Consider the following 10,597-nt stretch of genomic DNA (forward strand, 5'->3'; position numbering starts at 1 on the left):
GTATAATCCATACTGAAGGCTGCAGTCTTTGATCTTCATCAGTAAGTGCTTCAAGTACTCTTCACTTTCAGCAAGCAAGGTCGTGTCATCTGCATAACGCCGGTTGTTAATGAGTCATCCTCCAGTCCTGATGCCCCATTCTTCTTCATATAGTCCAGCTTCTTGGATTATTTACTCAGCATACAGATTAAATGAGTAGGTGAAAGGATACAACCCTGACACACACCTTTCTTGAGTTTAAACCATGCAGTATCCCCTTGTTCTGTTTGAACAACTGCCTCTTGGCCTATGTACAGGTTCTGCATGAGCATAACTCCCATGGAAGCAGTAGTCGAAAAATTAAACGATGCATTGCATTGGGCAAATCTGCTAAAAAGACCTCTTTAAAGTACTGAAAAGCAAAGGTGCCAGTTTGAGGACAAATGTGTGCCTGACCCAAGCCATGGTATTTTCAATCACCTCATATGAACAAGGAAGATTGAAGAATTGATACCTTTGAATTATAGTGTTAATGAAGATGTTGAATATACCATGGACTGCCAGAGAACGAACACATCTGTCTTGGAAGAAGTACAGCCAGAATGCTCGTTAGAAGCAAGGATGGCGAGACTTCGTCTCATGTATTTTGGACATGTTATCAGGAGGGACCAGTCCCTAGAGGAGGACAACATGTTGGTAAAGCAGAGGGTCAGCAAAAAAGAGGAAGACCCTCAGTGAGATGGATGGACACAGTTGTTGCAACAATGAGCTCAAATATAGCAAGGATGGCTCAGGACCAGACAGAATCTTCTTCTGTTGTAAACAGAGTCGCTATGAATTGGTACCAACTTGATGGCACCTGACAACAACATTACTATGAAGTACCTAGAAAAATAGGCTTTCAGTAAACATTTATGGAATTAAATAAAATGAAGAGAGTGTGTATTCCTTGTGTTTGATTTAAGGAACAGGAGACAATGATATGCATATTAGAGAGAATTGCAGAATTCAAAGTTTAGAGACTCTTGATAACACAGTTTCTAGATGCTTTCTAGTAACTCAGTTATTTAGTGCTTCTAATGATTCATTCAAGCAAAAACTTTACCCACATTAATATGTGGTTGCTGGGTCACTTTGGGGAATTGAGTTTGGATTTGCAGGTACAAGGATAAAAATTTCAGTTTAATAAAAGGAAGATACCTATATGACCATATACAAAAGGCTGTTATCTGACTGCAAATTAATGAGTTCTTGTGACTTGCAGTGTTCACAACAAGCCTTCACAGCCATTGTCAGGGATACTCTTAACAGCATTCCCATGGGTAAGAATTGGACTATGTGTACTTAAGCATTCTTTTCAGTGGTCAAGATTTGATTAAAAAATGATTGTCTTCTGTGTCTCATAGTAACTATAATAAACACACACAAAAAATAGCCTTTAAATAAAACTCAGGGCTCATATGCAGAGTCATCTGCTTTGTGTACACGGCATACATTTTCCGCCTTTCATGAAGTCAGCAACTTTTGTTTTAGATTGTGCATAAATCAATACATATATTGCTATGTCTAGAGAAACAAGGTATTGTCTGATTATGACATGCCCTTTAATGCACAGAATAAATTCGAAATTTTAAATGTCAGTAAATGTATCAGTCAGGGAAATTTTAGTGTAGTTTGAAAATAGAGACTAAAAATATGGGAAAGGAGAGGTAGATTATATCAACCATAGAGAAAGAAGCTTATAATTGAACATTGATGGATGCGGCATGTCAAAATGATTTGGTAAAGATTTCCAAATGAGAAAGATTATAATGAGTTCCAAATTAGAAACAGAACATACTGAGTGAATAAAACCACTGATGAAAGAATTATTTCTCTGTCTTCTGAAGCCATTCAACTGGAGGAACTATGGAATATTCCCACGTCCTCCACTGCCAAGTGAGTTATGATGGAATTTGAAAAGCCTCTTCACCTCAGATTTGTGAAATGGAAAATGTGTTAATATTAAACCAATAATTTTAGTTCACTGCAGTATGCTACAACATTTTTTGGACACATGTTTATTCTTGATCACATTTTTTATTTTATCTCTAGTAGTCTTTGTTAAATCAAGGTGTCTTCCTCTCTAATAGCTATCTTAGGAATTTAGGATTTACAAATTTATCATATCCCAGAGTGACTGAACTAAAAACATGTTCGATTTTTAGTTTGACAGTAAGCTAGCAAAAGACATGAGAAGCCAAATGCTCCACATTTGTTTGGTTTCCAATGCAAAATGAGGTGGAGACATCCATCCATTTGCTCTCTAGTCTATATGCACTAATTAGATCTTTGTGCCCTAAGTCTGGGCTCTAGAATTTCTTTCCCTTATTCAACTCACAACTTTCTATTTTATAAAGACCATGTCTCTATCTCCATCTAATATAACTGTATTTTCACCCACTTGCTAGTTTTATAATTCCACTTTTGTGAAAACTGAGTTCAAAACCCACATCAACATCAATGATGCTTTATCTGCCCTCCCTAGCTGCTTCACGTCCTTGACCGCTCTCTGTATACGACTAGCTCCCTCAGATCATCTCATTCTTTTATCCAGTAACTGCCTCCAGACCACTCTGTCCATGTGCCTTAAATGCTGCCTATTCTTCCATCTCTCTAAAAGCAGCCCAAGTCATTCCTCTCCCATCACTTAGATGATTACAGAAATATAATATCTACCACTAAACTTTAAAAGCCAAAAGAACTAATACCTTTCCTTTGTTTCCAGTAGACAAGAACCCCCATGTCAGTGTCTCATAGATGATTTAAAAGCTTTATCATACAACCAGTTTAATGCCACCACTGTTGTTGTTTTAATTCTATTATTCATTTTTCTATGATATATGTGTTAATGGTGTTTAAGTTTGCTATTTCACTGGGCTATTGCCTTGGGCAACACAATATTTAGCCTATCATTTTGACAATGCCACGCTAAACTATGAAGCTACAAGTACCTTCTGAATAAAAATACAATTTCTAGTATCCAAATTATTGACATATATAGAGCATTTATATCTGCATATAAAATATATATATGTTTATAATATGTATGTATATAAAAACAGATATAAGAAATAAACCTGGTTTTTAAATGAAACATGTTTAGTGCAACAGCTTTTCATTTTTAAACACCCAAATAATTATATATTTACTAATCACACATTATATGCAAGACTGCATGGTGTGAACATGCATCTATGAATTACCTCCTCTTTTCTTGTTTCACGTCTTTTCTGTACAAACCAGATGACTTTGGCTTGTAAAGATCGTGGGGTACATTCCAGCAAAGTGCTATTGTTCTCTATGCCATAGGCCAGTCGCTCTTCAGTCTTATCCAAAGCATCCCCTACAACATGAAATGTTAACATCAGTGCAGAGACTTGGATTTTACTGGTAAATTTTAAAGAATTTTCTATTCAGATCCTTGTAGCAAAGTGAGTAACTCTTAGTACTTAAGATTAATTATGGTAATTTCTAGATAAGGTGATTTTAGAGTTATTTAGAAAGATTAGCATATCAAAATCCGGGCATCATGAAGGTAGGCAGGCTATTGGATGGGCCAGGAAGAAGTAACTGGGAGTTTGGCTACCTAAGGATGGGATAGTCAGGGACATGAAGGTACATCAATGTTAATATGGAAAATCAATGGCAATATCCATTGACCATGGATAAAGCAGGGAGGAGAAGGGTGCATCTTGTAAGAGTGGACCAATGCAAAGGATCAAATTCACGTTACAAACAAAAGCAGAAATCGGAAAGCTAGGTGATACAGTATTTATGTGACATAAACACAAGTGTGACCAATATCTTGATAAGGGATTGCGTTTATCCAGATGTTGGGCCCCTGCATTAAGAAGACAGTATGAAACCAAATCAAGGACTTTGTGAACCAGATATTCTTGATTGTAATCTTTATCTCTTGGGCCAGAAAGGCTCTTACTGGACTTGAACACAAATTTGCATACAAGCAAGTGCATTTAGCTGCAATGGGTGATAAAAGCAAGTGGATTCATTCTTTGTTATCTTAACCATCATCAGACTCAATAACTAGATATCCGGATTATTTTCCCCATGCCAGACTCCTCTTCTTTAAAACTGACTCCAAAGATTCCCTGAGATAAAGATCCTGCATTTCTGTTGCCAATATTCTCCAGAGGCTTGAGTCCTCCACTGAATCCTGAGTCAGCCGGAGGTCTAGCAAACTAATGCTGGACCACTACCTCTGGATCTGGGCATAATCACCCCTGGACTTGCCATCATAGTGCCCCGTCCTCCTGTTTTTTCTTGGATAACCCAGTGACTCTGACCACAGACTGCTCACCAACTGCCATGATACTCTGAAGATTCAGGACTGTGTTTTTCTGTCTTCTGTGACTTCCTTCCATTTGCCTAAAGCTATTTCCTCTTATCCTTTACCTATCAAACTGCCTACAACCCTTTATCTCATACCCACATCTGCACCACCAACCCCAGCTATAGGCTTATACTACTCCAAGTATAGTAAGTGACTTGATACAAGTTACATCACTCTTGATAAAAATCTCCATAAGTTATATAACATGGTGTAGAAATTCCCAGGTATGGGATGGAAAGATGAGTCTCACACATCACTGTGGCATTAGCCCCCTAAAGCATAATACAGCATACTCATTCTAAGATTCTTCTGTTTTGAGATATAATATTAAATCTTGGGGGTGGTATATAAAACATACTTTCCTAGTTACGTAAAAAATTGTATGTCAAATCCATGATATTTTAACTCCATGGAAGAAAAAAAAGAATCATTTCAGTAACATTGTTCTCGTATATATCAATCACAAAGAAAACAAGACTCCCTTTTTGAGAAGCTTGCAGTTTGTCTGTAATGTACACTCTAACCTATAGTAATTGATTTTCTATGGATTACCAACAAACTGCTGTCCAAAGCATTGCTGAGCTGCATTTCCATGCCGAACATCTTGTCTGCGGAACCGCCTAAAAAAATAAAAGTAAATGCATTTAGGAGATGTTCAGATTTCGATTTTCCAGATTTTAAAACATAGCCAGCTGCATTAAAGATTCAAGTAGTGTTCTGCTACTGAAAAAACTGATTAGTCACACCAAACAAGGGTAAGATTCAGGGTTCATAGTTTCCTATATTTCCAATGAGTGTCCTTCAATGGTTAATAGGTATATAGAACTGTTCTTTAAATGGTTACATATATTTGAATTCTGGATTTAAGATAATTTAAGAAGGTTCCTTTTACATTTTGTTAAAAATTTAGTTCAACAAGAAGGTCGTATGATTTAAAATGAGTATCTTGTGTAGTAAGTGAGGTGTGTAGATAAAAACAGTGAGATTTGAGGCAGAATGGTTACCTGAATAAAACTGTCATAAAACTTTTATATATAATAAAGTGCATATGTAAAAAGGTACTTTAAATATTTTGTTCTACAGCCATCATGATCAATTAGCACAAATATACTGGTTAATGAAAATAAGTAAACTAATGATATACTTATCTTACTTATTCACATATAGTATTTGGAAATAATATGTCTATACTCAATGTGATGGTGTGTTACAAGTGCTTATAAATGTCTTGCATATAATGGCAAGAAATACTTCCTGAAATCTTAGTTGTTTTTCTCCTCTCAGTCTGCCTGCCTATTTAAATTAGACTCCCTTCCAGGTGTATGTATATATTTTAGAAGTTTTTTTAGATCTATAATTGAAATATACAATATTCTATATTCATGAAAAAAATAATTCTAAACTATATATCATATATTTATATCATGCATATAAATTTGTAAGTGACTTTTTGAGGAATTCAACAACAGTGGGAATTACTGTTATGAGGACTGGAATTCTTGAATAAAGACCTTCGGCACACTTAATTCAAATTAGAGATAAAAACAGAGGTACTAAATAAAGGCAGAAAATACTATTGTTTCTCTCATAGAATTTCCTCAAGGTTGAGAGAAAAACAGTTTACTAATAGTTAAGAAGTAAAGCAGGAGATTTACCCTTGAAGGAGATAGTCAGGCTTCCAACATGACAAAATAATGAGTCATTTTAATCATGGTAAAGAGCTCGTCTACTAACCAAAAGGTTGGCAGTTCAGATACACCAGCCACTCCTTGGAAACCCTATAGGGCAGTTCTACTCTATCCTATAGGGTCGCTATGAGTCAGAATGGACTGGGTGGCAACAAGTTTTAATCATATCCAAGCTCTCTAGCTGAAAAATTGAGGAAAGGGACACAGATTCAAATCCCAGTGCCATTACCCACACGCTGTATGATCTTAGCAAATCTCTTTCCTTTTCTGGTTCTTGCATCCTCCTTTGTAAAATGAGGTTGGCCCAAATGACACCTGAAATCTATTCATCTCAAATTTTTTTGATATAGGTTTTCCTTGTTGCGTCCAAATAATGATAATGAAATGTTATCTCAAGAGATGGAGTGCTTTCTCACGTGTGAGTTCAGATCTTATCTTAGCCAACAATTGTTTAAATATTTCCTTATATTGAAAGCTAAGGCAGATGCCCGCTCTCAATCACATTTTTAGGATTATGACCTAGGTGCAAGAGTAGGTTTTGTTTTATTTATTTATTTTTAATATAGAGATTGCCGACTAGGAAACTTTATCTAAAGACCTGACTTCGCAAAATTAATAGTAACATTGTCACATGAATCATTCTATTAGCTAGATTGAAAATTAGAATTTGTGGAAAGAAAAATAACAAGTAAAAGTAGCGGGTTTTATGTTCCTATACGATTTTACATTAGAATGTACAGCTTTGTATAGATGATAACGTATCTAGATAAGAATTAAATTGCTGTTGTCAGTTCCTCGCTATGCTGAGTAATTGCTTTGGTACTGAGAATCTAAAGCCTATTATGCAATAATGAATAATGGAGCAGGAATGAAATTAGTGAAATGGAAAATAGCTTCCTCTTTGCAAGGATGCTGCCATGTAAAGTTTACTAGTCAACTGATGTTACAATAAAGTGAACTGAAGTCAGATAATTCTAGAATTGTCAAGTTCTGAGATAAACATGTAAACAATAAGTTAAACATGCAATATTTTTGTTTAAATTAGAAGTATGCATTTTAAAAGAAATAAAATATCTCCTCCAGCAAGGTTGCAGTTCATTTTACACTATCCATATATAGTCATCCTTTACTTCGGCATTAAAAAAAAATCTGCATTAAGATCAAGAGTTGGAAAAAGATTGATCAAAGTTGCCTTTCATTTTCAAAATTACATGTTTTTATTATATCTCTTGCTTCTTATAAACTTTTTCAGAGAACACTGGAAATAGATAAAATATAAGAGCAAGGGAAAGAAAAAGACCTAGTTCTATAAATGATAGTGTATTTTGGAAGACCATTTTAAACAAGTGGTTTGGGCTGTGAATTAGTATTTTTCCCATGTTAACTCATTTTCACTCTATGAACAGAAGAGTATTTATTTTAATGACCAGTTTTGAATTTCTGCTTCTAGTCAGGTCTGCAGCACAAATAATCTGCTATAAAAGCAAACTATTTTCCCTTCATGTGCTGGAACTTATCCAAAAAGTTCTTCTCCAGGGGTGGGTGATAGTTCAAAAGAATTCTACACCACTGAAAGATCTCCATTACATGTCACTGAACTGAACTAATTCATTTATGAGCGCAGCTCCTGACTCCAGCATTTCACTCCTTCCTGTCTACAATCTTGCCCATTCATTTAACTCCCTCCAAATAATTCTTTTCGTCCACCCCTTTTAAACATATTACCAAGCTTGTGTTGGTCTACGCTTACAAGATACACCGTGTACCAAGAAATATTTAGCTGTGGAAATTGCTGTTAAAACTCATCATCACCATGCATGCCTAATTAAAAAACATTGTTATCCGTAAGTACTTGGTGCAAGGCTTGTGGCCATTATTACTGTTAATAATAATGACAGAATAAGACATTTTATTATTTTGGATAAAATTACCTTTTCACCCTCAGATCTTGCTACTCCACTTCGGACCTATGGAGTTGCACAGTTGTTCCTGAACATTCTATGCCTTTCAACAGGCAATTAATTCTCTTTAACTGGAATCTCCTTCTTTAATATTGAAACTCTACCTTTAATATTGAGCTCAAAGGTTGAGTTATTTTGAGGATTAAATAATGCATTATGTGTATTGCACTTAGTTTAGTAACTTATACATAGTAAGGGCTAAGTAGTGAGCTATTGCTATCATTATTTACAATTCCATCCTTCACTTTTGGTTCTGATTTCTTATAGACAAGGGGCTGTGGTTGTTTCTTCATGCCTCTTCTACATAGTACAGTAACTGGCTTAATTATCTCCAAATTATAATATTACTATTTTCTTCCAGAAGTGTTTTCAGATATCAAATATTTGTGCAACAATCAATTAATTTGTTCATTTCTTTAAAACGGTTAGAAAATTATTTAGTTCTGTCTTGTCTTCTGAAAGCATTAACTATCCACTTATTAAATCCTTTTTTATAAATTCTCACTGTAATGTCAATTCGGTTCAGGCAAACTTAACAAAAGTTTGAATTAATAAAGTTTTGTTTTATTTTTAATGAGGTTCTACCAGAGATAAGAACCTATACAAATAACAAGTACACTAAAGTGGTTGAAATTTGAATCTAAAAAGGGTTAAAGTAGCCCAAAGTGAAATAGTTAGAAAAACAAATTAATACAAACAGCTTTTCAGTAGGGAAATTGTGTGTAGTTCCGTATTTTCTTTCTGTTGGTTTTGGTCACCTTATAAGTAGAAGGAAATAATTGCTTATTCTATAAGGAGTGAAAATATTTCTGCCTCTTATGTCCCTCCAAACTATGCACAATTTCCTAAGACTTTAGTGAAGAAACATCTTACTCTTTAAATACCTTCTTCCTCTCAAGATCTCCTGTTCAAAGAATCTTGGGATTTACTTTCTCTAACAAATGGCAATGACCTCCCTGGATTGTAGACATTGGAGTTTGGAGGTCTTTAAGTGTCTTTCATTTGTGTTGAATTAAATCACACGTTTCATTAATTATACAGGTCATGCATTTGCCTAGGAGTTAAAATATTCACTTTCAAAATGAAATAAATGAAGACCAGCTGGTAGAAAGGACAAGGGGCAAATGCAGGATGTATTTTAGAGTTTATTTATTTATTTTCCTTTTAAGTCTTCGAATCCCTCGTGTGTGGTGGCTTGCCATTTCCACATTTTACATTTATCTAAACTCATTTCATGTATTGCAGCAAAAGTTTCTGAAGGGCAGTAACTCATCCAAACCTGGGTAGAAAAATAGAAGCCCAACTGCATGTTCAGCTCCATCTCTGCATACCATAATTAATGAACTTATTTTCAGGCAAATATTAAGTTTTCAGGGTTTGAACTTTATATTAATTTTAGTTCAATATAAGGCTACATTGTGAAAGTTGAAGTACTTAAAATTAGATTTCTTTGCTGATAATACTTGTTCTTGGTGTATACTTGTGGGAGTATCCATGCATAACTTTTTCTATACACACATATACACAAAGCATATACTTAGTCACATCTTCAAATATTCATCGTTAACGAAAGGACTGGCCAGTGGATTATCAAAAAATCCACTATTAGAAGACAGTGGTTGGCTTCATACATACTCTCCACATCCCTATAACTACACTGTTGTTCTATCGAAAATTCAGTACAATTTTATTCGTTTTCCTCATAGAAAGTGACATAATTGAATCATCTGATACTGAAAGGACTGTATTCTTTCTCAGAATGATACTTCATTGGTATTGTCTGCTATTGAAAGAACAGAGAACAAGTTCCTTGAATTCCAACTGAGTATGTTTTTTCTTCCTCCAATTAAAAAAAAAATCATTGTAGGTTCCTTTAAAACTGTTTCTTTTTCTGAATCATTTTCTACCCCACTTGTGAATAGTATATACCTCCTGTCTACTCAAAAGAGTTATTTTGTTGTGTTTTACTTTTACTCACTTTTCTTCCTATACAGGCCCAATAAATTATAGATTCAAGTTGTTCTGAGTGAAATTCTCAATGATTTAGTTTGTGACAACCTTGTAGAGTTACAGGAAGACTGGAACAAGTCATGAAAGGATAAGAAAAAAATAAAAAGATTCACATACTATTTCTGAACATCTACTCGGAATTGATAATTTAAATAACTGAGAATAGTAAAAATTGCTGTTTCCTCTACTTTCCAGGAGAAAACATGACATCACATTGTTGAGATGGTTGAATAAAAAAGAAAACTCTTTAAACTAGCACTTAAACAAAAAAATCCCAAGGACGATAGTGTCTTACATACTTGTTCCTTACTACCTATTTATAATCTTTACAACTGCACATAGTTTTTCTTGGTCATTTTTCCCTGTAATATTTAAAAGAATTGAATGGATTTTCCCCTTATGACTGAAATAATAAAAATATGCTTACTAAACTGTTCTAAGTAGTTTTTGCTATTTTTTAAAACAATTTTTTTTATTGTACTTTAGATGAAGGTTTACAGAACAAATAGTTTCTCATTAAACAGTAAGTGCACATACTGTTTTATGACATTGGTTAACAACCCCAT

The 10,597-nt window shown here is 34.5% G+C and overlaps 1 protein-coding gene across 1 annotated transcript in view; it reads right to left on the minus strand.

The window, feature by feature from the left end:
- Window positions 1-10,597, minus strand: part of SEMA3E (semaphorin 3E) — a 118,645-nt gene that overhangs the window by 12,233 nt on the left and 95,815 nt on the right. Inside the window, exons 14-15 of the mRNA XM_023736043.1 lie at window positions 4,925-4,992; window positions 3,225-3,364 (exon numbers count right to left, since the gene is read on the minus strand). Coding sequence (XP_023591811.1) covers window positions 3,225-3,364; window positions 4,925-4,992 — 208 coding nt within the window. The remainder of the gene's footprint in view (window positions 1-3,224; window positions 3,365-4,924; window positions 4,993-10,597) is intronic.

This window comes from Trichechus manatus, unplaced genomic scaffold (assembly GCF_000243295.1).
Source record: "Trichechus manatus latirostris isolate Lorelei unplaced genomic scaffold, TriManLat1.0 scaffold00085, whole genome shotgun sequence".
Lineage (NCBI taxonomy): Eukaryota > Metazoa > Chordata > Mammalia > Sirenia > Trichechidae > Trichechus > Trichechus manatus.